Genomic DNA, 15,358 nt, shown 5'->3' with positions numbered 1-15,358 from the left:
TGTACTACAATTCAAAGGCATCACTTTTTGAATTTAGCAACTACTGTAAAGCAACGAGCAGCTGCTGTGGCAGCTAGCAGCCTTTGAGCAGCTAACATCTACTGTTATCAGATAAAATAGCATCACTCTTTGAGTTTAGTGGTGACGTAAGTGTTTGACTTTAGCACATGCTGTAGCTAAACAACACAGATGCTAAACTCTGGTGACAACAATAAGTCTAACTGTTGTGTAAAATGTTGCCTAAGATACAATAGAATAAACAAACTAGGATTCAGTATTGTTCAGTGTTTCATCCACACTTTACACGCAATGTAAACCATGAAAATGAAGGGATGAATTTACACATATTTACCCTCTCACTTTTGAGCACATGCTTTTTCACGTGACACCACCAACATCAGTGAACACAAGCCAGAGAAAAGAAACTCCCAAAACAAAGAATATAAAAATAAAAATACACAAGGGAATTAACATAAATATAAATACCCTGCAATAACCATTACGATCATATAGAAACACCAGCAACATGTTATTAATACTCACGGAGTTACAACCTCCTGTAACGCAGAGATGATGATAATCAATCACTCGCAATGAGAAGACAACCAAAAGATTACCATTTACAGACATTATGTGCTTCTGCTGAAGAGAACGGATTAATAATATACTCAATAATACATTTATTATTCTAGTGTCAAACAGTATATAGTTATCGCTAAAAGAGAGAGACAGAGATAGAAGTGTGCTCTTTTCCTCCGCCTCGTCTAACTCGCCGAGTTCTCCATCAGGTTTTTTTTTAATCTGTTGCTTCTGCAGAGTTCAGTGTTCGCTGATTCAGAACGTGTGAATTTTCAGTCCAAAATGTTCCCGTTCCGCCCGTGAACTCTCTCACATCTCCCCGGGAATCTCACATGTCGTAATTTCTTCCTCATGAAACTAAATCTGTGATGTGCTGATCATAATAATAATAATAATAATAATGATCCACCATGTGCTTTTATTTCACGTGACGAGCGTGACTTCCTTGACCTTTTCAATCCCCTCCCGAGTGTAAACTGACCCCACCCCCAGCCCTTTGCAGCGTCAACTCAACGGCACGATCGACGCCCTGTAGCCTTCAGGTGTTTGGTCATCACCATAAACAGTCACACAAATCCCGCAACATCAATTTCAGGCAATTCAAAGTCTCGTGGAGAAAGTGGCACTTGGATGTGTTTGGACAGTTTTACAGAATCCTATTGTTATTCTTTCTGTTAAGGCAATAAAAAAACCTCAGACTTTCTGCGTCTGCGTCTAACCGTTAATGCTACGGAGCCCCGGACATGACATGGTAAGAAAAATGTATAAATTGAGCCCATGAAATAGCTATAACATGCACACAAAATACTATTTTGTGGCCACAAAATAAGTATAAAATGCTCACAAAATACTAATTAATAATATCATCATTCCTGGACAGTTGGGTAAGCAAATCAAGCGCACCTCCTCTACGGTCAAAGTTAGAGGCAGTAGAGTGGCTAAAACTACACGATGGACAGAGATAGTGTGATAGAATTTTATTTTAGGCTGAGAATGAGCTACAAAGACATTCTGAAAAGCCTGTCATTGCAAAGAACCATTATTACAGAGAGGCATTTAAACAGAATATTGAGAGGCAGGTTTCTTTACCGGCACAGGTACGGCAATAACAACATAACACTGCTCGACTTGCTTACTCGGGTATCCAGGAATGATAATATTATTAATTAGTATTTTGTGCGCACATTATACCTACTTTGTGGCCACAAAATAAGTATAATGTACACACGTTATACTTATTTCGTGGCCACAAAGTAGTATTTTGTGCCCACGTTATAGCTATTTCGTGGGCACAATTGTCATGTCCGGTGCTCCGTATAATTCAGTAAATACTTGGTCGTTTAATGTCACATCAGGTTACTGGCTACAGATATCAGCTGTAATAGCATCACCCTTTGAGTTTAGCGGCTACTGTAGCAGCTACTGTAGCAGCTAACACCTACAGTTATCAGCTGAAATAGGCTCACCCTTTAAGTTTAGCAGCTGGTGTAGCAGCTAGCTTGCAGTTACTGTAGTAGCTAACATCTACTGTTGTGAAATGAAATAGCATGACTCTTTGACTTAAGTGGCTACAGTAGCAGCGAGTAACATACTGTAGCAGCTGCTGTGGCAGCTACTGTAGCAGCTACTGTATAGCAACTAGCAGATCAGGTTACTAGCTTAGTTGGACGTTTAACCGAACTGTGACAGTGAAAGTCATACGATAGAATCGGTCCAGGCTGACTTTGACTGTCCATCTGTCAGTGTAATTACCTTTGACACGCTTTAACAAATAAAACAGGCTCACAGTGTGTCAGACTCTCCCACTGTGTGTGTGTGTGTGTGTGTCGGCAGGGTTTGAGGCCACGCCTGTTGACCTTGAATTAAAAGCCAACTTGTCACTGAGCAGCTCCTGGCTTGGCTGAATGCAGCCAGAATTTTGGCAGAATTGTGCCCACATTTTTGAAGAGTCAAGTGACGCTGTAGTCTAATAACATTAAGACGAGAGATGCACCAAAGATTTGACCAAAAGACTTTTATCACCGAAACCAAGCAAGGCACTGCTCAGGGAGACTGGTTTAACTGGAAAACACACGTGTCTAACATGTCAAACAGAAAAATTCTGTATTTCAGACATTTAAACAAAGAAAAGTTCCCTGTAACCTCCACTGCACGCTCACAGTAACTGTCAGAGCAAAGGCCATGACCTTTTTTAAGGCAGATGTTATGAACTTCTGGATGTTTTATGACTGTTTATGATGATTGACATTAATTATGGCAGTCTTACCTTAGGCTCAAGGACAGAGACGTTACCGCTGATGTGTCACCTTCGCATTTTCAGTCTCCTCCTCTTTCTCCCTCCCCATTCCACACCACTCCCCCTCCAAGGTTTACTCTTAAACTGGCGTTGTTTTCCTGTTGAGCGTATCTGAGTTGCTATCCCTGTCTCTTTTTGCCGTCAGTCGGTCCAGGGTTCCCATGTTGCCCCGGTCTCTCTCCATGGTAGCTGTAGATACCGGCTGAGTCGGCGCGGCTGTGGTCGTCGTATTTAGCGGCGCTGCGTTCTGTGCCACAGCTGCTGCCGCTGCTGCCAGGTTGGACTTAGAGTGAGATGGGAGGGTGCCACTGCTTATCGCCACTCCTCCTCCTCCTCCTCCTCCACTGCCGCTTCCACTGGAATCTTTCGGGAAGTAGTTGTGGAGTTGGTAGAGCGTGGCACGGTCCACCGTGCCGTAGAGAGGCGGAGCGCCTCCGCCGAGACTGCCCAGCTTTGAGTCCCTCGACAGCGTGTACATAGAGATGTCCCCACCTCCTCCACTCCCGCTGCTGCTCGTGTGGTGTGGGTTGGGCAGTGTGGCCACGGAGAACGGCGGGGCAGAAGGTGGCAGAGTGAAGGTCTTAGACGTTCCAATGGGCGAGGTCTCCGGCGAGCGAGGTGGGTCAGTGGAGCGTGAGCTGGAGCGAGAGCGCCGCCTGAAACGGTAGCTGGGCAGCCGTAGCATGGCGTGCGTTGTGCTCTTGAAAAGGTCAGTGCGAGAACGACAGCGCAGCTCTTTGTTCTTCTCAATGTAAATGTTGACGGCGAGGACACCTACCATCTCTGCCAGGATGAAGGACAGGCCACCGAAGTAGAAGGACCAGCCGTAGGAGTAGTGCCACTTCTTATCTTCATCCTTCTTTGGGGAAATGTCGCTCAGCGCTGCCGAGATGTAAACGATCACTCCAATGATGTTGCTGAGCCCTGAGGAAATATACAAGACTTGTGAGTCTCTGTGGAGACAAATCAACCTGCAGTTTCTTGAAATTTTTCAGCAGCCAGGGACACGGGGACTGTTTTCTTTGAGTTACTCATCGGGGAGGCAGACTACCTGCAGCTACAAAGAGAATCCCTCCACCCAGTATGATGTTCCTCTTGCTCTTGTAGAAGCTGCTGGAAGCGACGCACACTCCACCCAGCAGGAGCAGTATGGCGCTGAGGATGGGGAAGATGCTGGAGGCTCGCACCACACCTGCAGAAAACGACATTGGCACATGTACGACAGACTTTCAGCGACTGTTTCCCGACATTGTCTGAAATTGAAATTTGGGAGTTAAGCAAAAGGGTCACCTGAGCTAGTGTTCTAGTCAAGACCACAATAATAAAGCAAAAACCAGATTTGTACCAAGACCAGAGGGTACCCAAGACTTTAAGGGACCGAGACCCAGGATCAGGCCCCAAAGAACAGCTGGTTACATATTATAATCCACAGCAACGGCGCCACGATAACCTTTGAAGAGCAGTGACCCTCGGAATGGGTACCTAACTTCGTACCTTTGATTCTACCGACTGATTTATGTTTACGCAACATGAGGTAACACAACTGACATCTGCTCACCTGTGGCTAAGGCTGGAGCTAACCAAGAACCAACCAACAACACTGCAAGCGCAAGCAATAGCTTGAACTGTGTGACAGTTACATACCAGGTAGCAACTGAACAACTGCACAACGCATCTCTGCAGAATTCAGGATCGCATCGTCCGGTATGACTGACACAGAATTTGTATGCAATCAGCACACAAAAAAGTCTGCTTTGTTTTTGGTGTGAAGCACCTCAAGTGACACCATGATTCAAAACCTTCTCAGTAGCTTGACTTTTTGGCCTCTTGGTCCCTTTTGCCCGGGGGCCCCAAAGTCTCTTCAAACACCTTAACTTTCTCTATCTGGTAAGTCTGACAAATCCTTTCGTGTTACTTGTTTTCTCTTCCCAACACTTTTGAAGGTGCAAAGTTAACAGCCTCGTGACACTCCTGAGAGAACGAGTGTTACCAGGACCTGCTACAGCCGACACTACAGCCTGGCTCCGCTACAACACTTACAGCACTATTTATACCAGTTTTCACATCACATTCACAACACTGGGTCTTTTGTGGCTCTCGACGAACAAATAAGTCAAGAGTATTTATCGGTTTATGGTTTGTTGAAGGCCGAGTTTGTCTTCTGCCAGTTTTAAGACAAAACTGTACAACTAAGCGATGATGGATTGATGGATTCAGGTAAGATGAGAAAATACCCACGTGTTGCATTATGGGCATTGTAGTTTTCCAGTAATGAGGTTGTCAGGTGGCAAATCGCTTAGCTATTCGATTTGACACCCTCCAAATCTTTGAGATTTATCCATTTATCTCTTGATACCAGTGAAGGAAAGAAAATCCACCCCCAATTTACAGGAAACATGGTCTGTTCCCGAGTTCTAATTACATTAGAACATCGCCGCGACTGGGTGTGAAATGACATCACTTCCTGTTCCGCATACATGCACGTCTAATCTTCTTTCGTTATATTGAATGACGTTAACTTTCAAAGAGAAACAATTCCCCTTCTTTGTTGGATTATGTGATTGATATTACATATTTAATCAGGTCTAGCAGGCATGTCCCTTTTCTGTTATGGGAAGAAATCGTGACTTCTGTTTCTGTCGGTGTTTCACAGCGTGGCAGATATAGAAATAGAGACGGTTATATAACATGTATACATGTATGTAAGGAGGATCTTTTACCCCATAAGGCAGAGAGTTGAAGGCACAAACTGCTTTCACACAGATGTGATGTGGAAAAAACCTGAGCTGAAAATAATCCATTAGTGAAGCCTGTTCTTTCAATCCGTCTGCAACCAGAAAAGAGAGCGCTTTCTGTTCTGTGCTGAACACCCCCAGACTCACAACCCCATGCACCTGCACACACACAGTGTGAAGACACACACATGCACATACACACACCTCCAGAAAAACTTTGCTTGAATCTGACATCCATGCATTGATGTCCGCCCACCATCCCCTTCTGTCCTTTCTCTGCGTGCATGTGTGTGTGTGTGTGTGTGTGTGTGTATGTGTGTGTGTGTGTTGCCACAGTGTACACACGTCTATACATGCCTGAGTGTGTTTGTCGTGTGTGTGACAGTAATGTAACGGAAACCTGAGTTTCCTGAGTTGAATCAGTAACCGGTAATGAAGTAACATACCTATATTAACAGTAAATGAATATAAATGTATGTTAAAAAATTGTAAATGTTATTATTTTAATGATTGTTTCTCTTCAATCTCACATTAAAAATGAATGAAAGTATAAATGTTTCTGATGAGAAATGAGCAGCAAGCTTCTATGAAACTAGTAGTTATTTTCTTATAGCAATATAGCAAGCTAGTTTTAGCCTCAAGCAGCTAACTTCTTTGTAACACCAGTAGATGCTAGCTTTTAGCATCTTACAGCAGCCAGCCTCTTAGCAACAGCACACTTACATACTTCATTTTATATTTACCATGTTAAATATATTCTTTCATACATTAATAACAGTGAATTCATTCTGGTCTCTGTCTTAAAATGTTCAAAACAAAAATATCTTATGGTTTTTATTTAGTTATTTAACACAGAAATCTTCACTGACCACAACAAAGTCTCCTGTGACCCATCATCAGTGATGTACCGCTCCTGTATGTGCGTGTGCGTGCGTGTGCGTGCGTGTGCGTGCGCGAGACTCACGCAGCAAATACTCTGCAGCATCTTGGTCGTAGTCGGCGTCGTCGGGGAAATGATTGATCTGAGAACACACACCTCGCTTCAGCCCTGAGGAAGAGGAGGAAGAGGAGAGTGAGGAGGAAAAAGAGAAGGGGCGAGTGTGAAGAGCGCGCACACACACACACACAGGTGCAGTACCTTCGAGGCAGCAGATCCTCCACAGTCCTGAGTGGGTCAGAGCTCCGGGGTCTTTCTTGTCCTTGTTGCTGTTGGACTCGTCCTGGCTGGAGTTGGCCGTGCTGTTGCAGATGAACGCCCGGGCGTACAGCCAGTAATCTGTGCCGATCGCCACCGTCATCAGGGCGAAGGCAGCAAACGCCCCCATGGTGGTCAGCAGCACCTGGATGCCCCGCTCACACCACACCATCGCCGGGCGCGGGAGGAAACTGATGTCTGACAGGAAGTCATTTCGTCCTTTAGTGAAATCACTGATGTGAACTCATGCATTCATGTCAATAATGTCAGCGTTAAAGCAGAAGATGCTAATTTAAGTTTGTTTTAGTGACATGGAAATAAAATGGGCTTTTGATTTGGTACCAAAGAAATCTCAAACGGCACAGCTGGTGCCAAACTGTGCCAAACTGTGCCAAACGAAAACCTGCGTGATTTAGCTGTGGTTCACTTCTCTGCACGTGTTGTTACATGAGTTTCTCCTACAGAATATTTACTTTAAAAAGCAATATGTTCTATTTAATATAAATATTTTAACATCATTTTGGTAAAATATTTATATTAAGCAATATGTCTTTATATGTGTCTTTATCTCGATCCAGGATCCTTCACATAGAGCTAACCTCTCGGCAACAAGCAGCTAACCTCCGAGCAACGAGCCTCTAGCATCCCAAATGACTCTGAAGAACAAAGTGATAATAAGAGTAATAATTATATTATAATAATGATAACAATAATAATAATAATAACAATTAGAGTTTGAAGAGGTTTGAAGTGACAGAATTACAGATGAACAGAAATCACTAAGATCATCAAATAAAGACACAGAGATCATGAAGGAGACGAAATCAGAGAAGAACGACAGAAACATCTGAGGAGCAGAGAGAGGAAGAGGAGCAGAAAGAGGAGCAGAGAGAGGAGGAGGAGAGGAAGAGGAGCAGAGGGCAAGAGGCGGAGGAGAGGAGGAGGGAGGAGGAGCAGAGAGGAGGAGGAGGAGTAAAGAGAGGAAGAGGAGGAGGAGCAGAGAGAGGAAGATGGATTTCCATCTGAGCTCACAGTGAATAAAAAGGTGCTGACGTCACAAACACAAGTTTAATGTAAACGGTGGACGGACGCCGCGGTGGAGACGTCGGCGTCAGCGTGGGCTCACAGATTATTTGGCTAATTCTGCGGGGCCTGTGGGCTGTTTCCATGGCAACACCAATCCCAAAATACCAGAAATCACTGGTCCTCTGACCCTGAGTGACCTGAGTCTGCCGGAACATGGACGACGTTTGACTGATTTTACATAAAACTGTCACGAGTTTTTCTTTTTACATTTATTTTATTAGATGTTGAAAATAAACTGTTGATTATTCCGATTTAATCCATTTATAATCCAACACTCAATTAATCTGCAACTGTTTTGATCATGGATGAATAGATTGTTGTGTCTTTGTTAAAGAGAAGAATCCAAACAAAGGGCAGAGCAGTAAAGTTACAAACACTGTGAACGTGTTCTACAAACCTGCACATCTTCAGTTTGTTAAAGTGCAGAAATGAAAGAAAATCCAGGGTAAAGAGAATAAAGAGCCAATTTAATCCACAACAAACTGCAGAAGATTAAAGTTAAACACTTACAACAATCTGTGGCCCAAAAACCAGCAGGAAACACGAGGAACAAACAAAACCACTGAGAAAACGAGAAACACCAGGAAGTGAGACTGACGTTACAAAATAAAACAGGAAGTCAAAAAAATCATACTACAAATTAAGAGTGTAATACATGTAAAAATGACTTGTCCACCAAAGTCCACAGAGAAGATCAGTGACTCTAACATCACACACACACACACACACACACACACACACAGGAGTTATTGATCCACTGCTGCCTCCATCACTGAGTTCTAATGTCTGTGACACAAAGTGACCACACGAGGCAGCGGAGGACCAGCAGCTCCTGTGTCCCTCTATGGGCTTTGGTGTGGGAGAGTGAGTGGTTCACAGACGTCTGTCTCACAGTGAGATGAAGACGTTACGTGTTCTTGAGTCTTTGGTTAAGTTGTTATTAAGTTTTAAAGTCACATTATTCCAGAGAATTGATTCACTTAGTTTTACACTGACACACACACACACACGCACACAGAGATGAATGTGTGTGTCTGTGTGTGGGTGTGGGTGTGTGTCTTCATGTGTGTGTGTGTTACCTGAGGGCATGTTCCTGCCTTTCGCCTCCATCTCCTCTCCTCCCTCCCTCTGTTGTTCCTCTTCTTCTTCGTTGGTGGTGAAGAGCACTCTGGAGCTTCAGTCTGAGCTTCCTCCATCCACTGTTTATCGCCCTTTACCCTTCCTCTCCTCTCCTCTTCTGTCCCTCGTTCTTCTCCTCTCTTCCTTTCTGCTTCTCTTTTACCTTGAGCGCTCCTTCTCTTCTCAGCAGCAGCAGGAGGATGGAGAGATGGATCCTTCACTTGGCGTCTTCTCCTCTCATTGAATTGTCATGGCAGAGCTGAGAGAGGGAAGAAAGAGGTGAAGGGAGGGGGAGAGGGAGGTGAAGAGCAGAGAGAGAGCAGAAGAGAAAGGAGGAGGATGGATTTGATTAACTGACGTGACAGGAGTCTTGAGAACAGACGGCACTCGTCCTGACGTGTTTTTCTGTATCATCGTGAGAAAACAAACAAACAAACAAACAAACGAACAAACGAGTGTGAAAAACGTGATGAAAAAGGAGAAAAACTCACAGGTTTGTCTTCACAGGAAATACAGAGAGATAAAGGACGAGAAAATAGAGGCGATGCAAGAGAGAGCGAGAGCGAGAGAGAGAGAGTGTGTGTGTTCTATTTCATCGCCATGGCAACAGTGGATTCCAAAGTCTGTGTGTGTGTGTGTGTGTGTGTGTGTGTGTGTGTGTGTGTGTGTTGGATATAGGATGTAACAGCTGAGAGAGGATTTTACTGAGATGAAAAAACGCAGTAAAGACACACACACACGCACACAACCCCCCACACACACACCCCACACACACACACACAGCACACACACACACACACACACACCCCACACACACACCCCCACACACACACACACGAGCACACACACACACACACACACACACACCCCCACACACACACACGAGCACACACACACACACACACACACCCACACACACACGCACACACACACACACACATCGCACTCCACACACCTACCCACACACACACACAAAGCACACACACACACACACATCACACACACACACGCACACAGACGTAGTGTGCGTGAGATACATAAGGACAAACAGAGAGTCAGGGCTTCGTTATCGTCAGTGTCTCTAACGTCTTACTCCCCCTGGTGGTGTGACGTCTTCATCGCACGTTTATCGTGTTTCAAACGTACAAAACAGATGTTAAAAAAAATAAAAACATGCTGTGATGCATTAGAAAGCCACACATTGTGTTTTAAAACTGTGACACAGCATTTTATACAGTGTGATGTAGCATGTTTTGAAAGTGTGACACAGCATTTTTTACAGTGTGATGCAGCACGTTTAAAAGCTGAGAAAACCATCGTTATTACTTATTTAATCCGTGAATAAGTTTTGTTGCATCAGCTTTTAAATGTGACCTCTGAAGTGACAGTGTCTGCCACTGTTGCTAGCAGCTAACACTGCTAAGTGCTAACCTGTGAGGGAGACTGTGCTAACGTTCAGAGTAAACCAGTTTCACTGTGATTGAACAGATGAATCAGTGACATCATGATTCTGCTGCTGTGACATCATCACTGAACACAGAAATCATGATGAATTAAACTCACACACTGAGTTTTTTTTTTTTTTTATGGCAGCTGAACGTGTGCGACACTTCCTCCCACAGAGAACAAGTCTGTGCCAGTGAAAGGTTCCTACTTGACAAAAAGTCCCAGAGGAACAGAAACTAGTTGGAAGTCTGCTCACGTAACATCTCTGTGTTTCCTCTGTCACAGAATTATCCTCAATGTGTCATTTTTAAATTAAACAACAGCAACTAAAGCTATTTTAATCTCTTTATTCTCATAAAATTACTACTTTATTCTCATCAGATTATGACTTTATTCTCATTAAATCATGACTTTATTCTCATAAAATCATGACTTTATTCTCATCAGATTAAAATTTATACTCATAAAATTAAGACTTTATTCTCATAAGATTACAACCTTAATCTCATCAATTTACAACTTTATTCTCATAAAATTATGACTTTATTCTCATCAGATTATGACTTTATTCTTATAAAATTAAAAAATTTTTCTCATCAGATTACGACCTTTTTCTCATCAGATTATGACTTTATTCTCATAAAATCCCGACTTTATTCTCATCAGATTATGACTTTATTCTCATCAGATTACAACTTTGTTCTCATAAAATTAAGACTTTATTCTCATCAGTTTACCACTTTATTCTCATAAAATTATGACTTTATTCTCATCAGATTACAACTTTATACTCATAAAATTAAGACTTTATTCTCATAAGATTACAACTTTATTCTCATCAGTTTACGACTTTATTCTCATCAGATTATGACTTTATTCTCAAAAAAATACAATTTTATTCTCATCAGATTACGTCTTTATTCTCATCAGATTATGACTTTATTCTCATCAGATTATGGCTTTATTCTCATAAAATTACGACAATTTTATGAGAATAAAGTCGTAATCTGATATTATATGATAGTATATCTCATTCATAGAATATATACATATGAACATGTATATATTACATGAACATATATATGATGTTCATTCTGGTGACAGTGTGTCAGGAGAACGTTTCCCGCAGCACGATGTGGAATAAACACACAGTCAGGACTTGCCAGCAGCAACACACACACACACACACACAGGGGAGGAAAGTTCAAGGACAAATCAGCTGTGTTCTGCATCATAAACACATGAATACAGAGCAGCTGAACATGATGGGATGGTGCTGTGTTTTGTCCCTTTAAATAATCCAGACGTGCCACATGTGTGTTAATATATCTGTAATGATGATCAGTGAACCGTTAAAGTGATCGATCAGCTGTTTGTATGAGGTTCAGTTAGTTCACTCTCACACCAAACCTCATAGAAAATCACACACACCCACACACACACACACACACACACCACCACACTATACACACACACACACACACACACACACGCACACACACACACACACACACAGGAGTTGTTGATTCACTGCTGCCTCCATCACTAACTTGTGTCTTATTTTGTAAAATCCTTTGTTCAGATTGACATTGTTCAGTGACACTGAAGTTAATCTGAATAGAAGATTTTAATGGCTGTATTTGAATTTAGGATGGAGACAGCAGGATCAATAACTCCCTATTGATATGTTAAAATCACTGATTTTCTCTATGGACTTTGGTGTGTGAGAGTGAGTGTTTTACAAGCTTCACTTTCCTGTTGGAAAAGTCTGTGTAACAGTGAGATAAAGACGTGAACATGTTGTTAAAGACATCATAGACTTAACCTGGTGTTTCTTCCCTCAGACTCAGGTCAGATGAACAAAGAGTTTGACGAGCGAACTTCAGAACGAGAGCTGTGAGAGTTTTTTTTAGAAATCACACAAGGAAATAAAAAAACAAGCTTTTTTCAGGTCCAAATTCAAATTGGACCTGAGAGAAAAATCACGGACAGCTGACTTTGCTCTTCAAAGGCCCCAGATTACCCACAATGCACCCACACAGGTGAGCTGCTCTGAGCTTGTGTGTGTGAGAGGCACACACACACACACACACACACACCTCAGGCGACTTTGAACATAAACACAAACACAATTACACTTTATTACAAACCAGCAGAGGAGAGAAAATAAATAATAATATTACCTTTAAATAACATTTGCAAAGACCCATTTTGTGTTTTAAATTGTTTTAAAGGTTTAGGGTCAAACAATATTATTAGAATATTTGTGAAAAGACCTTTTTATTAAAGTATATATGTTTTAAAAGTGGTTCATGTGCATAAGGGGCAACAAAAAATGAAAAAAAGTTTGAAATGTTATAGAACAGTATAGAATCATATATAGTATCATGCAACTAATACACTACAATTCAAAAGCTTGTAGTTTTAAAACATTTTGTGGTTTGGTTTTAAAGCATAAAACTCACAGTTACTTAAATCATCTTGTGAAACCTATATCTTTCACTTTAGAGGCTTAAAACAAGACTTTATTTTTAATGTCAAACAAATCCATTTTTTCCCCCAAAATATAAATGTATCACATTGTAAAAAGGGGATTTAATTGATAAAAGTGGTAAAATTCACTCATTTAAACTCAATAAATGTGTAAAAACCGACAGGAAACGTGTTTGTTTGTTTGTGAGCAGGCAAAAAGCTTTATTGATATGAAACAAAACTGCTGCAGATTAAAAACCTCACTCCTGTTTCTCCCTCATGTGATAATCTGTAAATAAAATCTTCTCTATTGTGTAAACCAGCGTTGTTTTTTTTACAGAATTATGTGAATATTTACACTAAAAAAATCACAGTTTGAAGAAAAAAACGTCGCAGATGGAAATAGAAATCGCCGTCTTCACTGCTGTGACGTCGACGTCGTTGTTGTCGTTGTTTCTCGGCTACATGAGTGTGAGCGCCATGAATGAATAAACGCTCGGCTTTGGCAAATAAATAAATAAAAATCTTATCTAATAAATAAAAAAATGTCAGACATTCATAAAAAGTCACTCTGCTACACACTGTTTCACCACCAGGGGAAAACAGATCTGAAAATAGCTACAAACGGTGCCCTCTGCTGGGCGAAATTGGTTAACACGCATTTAATAAACAAAGAAACGTTTCAATTTGTCGTTGTTTTCGACCAAACTTCAGTCAAATTGGTGTTTTTTTCTTTTGTGCAAATTCAATAAAAATAATTTGGGATTATTTTTCTCGTTTGTCTTTAAAAGAGAAAAATTCTGGATGTAAAACAAAAAGGAAATTATTTAAAATCTTTTCCCCTCGTTAATCCTGATTAATCCTGATTACATGAATAACAGATTAAAACAGGCAGTAAATTCATTCGTCTATTACAGAAAACACTGTGTCTATTTCTTATATATATTTATATATCTATAAATCAGGAAGATAGTGATTGTAGTTTCACATCAGTCTGTTCAGGAAAAGGAAGCACCGGTCGTATCATCACTTTCTATTTTTTTAAGAGTCAAAACTGATCAGAAATAAAAAAAAGTTGATATGAAAAAACATCAGTATTTTGATCTTTTTTGAAGTGAATTGATTCAAAGTGACTTCATCTCTCATGTGAGCTTCTATTATTATTATTATTATCATTGTTATGTACACACACACACACACACACACCTCCCATCCACGGCGTGTCGTTATTATAGATCTCTGCAAACGTGACTCCAGGATTCAAAATGGCCGCCTTCCTGTTGAGTTGAGGCCATGGTTACGAACGAGTGTTTCATCCGTCTTGGTCTTTAACATCTTTCCATCAAGTTTCGGCAAATTCGGTGGAACTCAATTTTGCCTCTGTTTTCACCTTGGTGGGGCACTACAGAGCCCTTGAGCAATGCACGGGTTTGTTTGTGGCTCGGGCCCTAATTAATTATTTTATTTAACACATATTTTTTCTGTTAAATTAGAAAATTGTATGTGTGTAAAATGTTTGGTGGGTGACCAGGATTTACTATAATTTATGTTTGTGTTACATGAGATTGTGTTGATTAAACTTATTTAACTTTAGTTTGAAACTTTATGCGAAGCAAAAATCTTTCATTTAACTTCGTAGAAACATTTATATGAAATTGTGTTACATTAACTTCTTAAATTTAGTTGTTTATTACTTAATTTTTTTAATTAACTTAATTATCTGTAGTTTGGTGAAAGTGTGTTGATTAAACCCGTTCAGTGTGAAAAAAATAAGTTTCAAAACTGCTAAATTATTAAAAATGTTTTGGTCCATTTTACTTATTAAACTTATTTCCAATTTAACTTCAGTTTAACTTAATCCTCTGTGAGTTAAAATGTTTTTAAAATTAAACCTGTTTAGTGTGAAAGAAAAATATTAAATTTACATTTAATTGTATTGTTATTTGAAATTGTGTTGATTAAACCGGTTTGGTTATTAAATATAATTTTAGTTTCACATAATCATTTGTATGTTAACAGGATTTTGGAATTTGTGTTGATTTAACTTATTAATTCTACTTTTACTTTTTACTTTATCAGAACTTAAGAAAAGATTGTGATGTTTATGTAACTGTTAATTTTACTTGTTTACTTAATATTTAATTGTTAATTTATGTTAAATAGTTACCTTAAAAAATTAGGTTATATTTAAAAACATTTGGGATCATTTACGTTTTTATTTTTTGTTTTTGAATTCACTTTGTGTGTTTTTATGAAATATATTAATTGTTAAATTGAGTTTATTTAACTGTTTTACTTTGAACTTCATTTGTGCTTTAACAGTTCAGACATAACTCATTTTTAAATTTCATATACTTTAAGTTAACTTTGAATGAATTTAATTTGTTTATCAATAATTGTAGTATAATTCTTCCTTAATTCAACCATTTT

At 40.2% G+C, this 15,358-nt stretch overlaps 1 protein-coding gene across 2 annotated transcripts; it reads right to left on the bottom strand.

Moving 5' to 3' along the window:
- Positions 1 to 1,074: 1,074 nt before the first annotated feature.
- LOC122786653 (voltage-dependent calcium channel gamma-4 subunit-like) lies at positions 1,075 to 9,561 on the bottom strand. Of its 2 annotated transcripts, XM_044053106.1 has the most exons (6): positions 9,502 to 9,561; positions 8,971 to 9,269; positions 6,749 to 7,003; positions 6,575 to 6,658; positions 3,927 to 4,067; positions 1,075 to 3,799 (listed from the first exon to the last, which is right to left on the bottom strand). In XM_044053106.1, exons 2-6 carry the CDS (start codon positions 8,999 to 9,001, stop codon positions 2,955 to 2,957), a joined length of 1,356 nt encoding a protein of 451 aa, XP_043909041.1. In that variant the 5' UTR covers positions 9,002 to 9,269; positions 9,502 to 9,561; the 3' UTR covers positions 1,075 to 2,954. The 2 variants fall into 2 exon arrangements, with proteins under 2 accessions (XP_043909041.1, XP_043909040.1); XM_044053105.1 differs by having other exon boundaries at positions 6,575 to 7,003.
- Between the last annotated feature and the right edge of the window lie 5,797 nt (positions 9,562 to 15,358).

This window comes from Solea senegalensis, linkage group LG20 (genome assembly GCF_019176455.1).
Source record: "Solea senegalensis isolate Sse05_10M linkage group LG20, IFAPA_SoseM_1, whole genome shotgun sequence".
In the NCBI taxonomy this organism is placed as follows: domain Eukaryota; kingdom Metazoa; phylum Chordata; class Actinopteri; order Pleuronectiformes; family Soleidae; genus Solea; species Solea senegalensis.
This window is presented reverse-complemented; position numbering and strand designations above follow the sequence as displayed.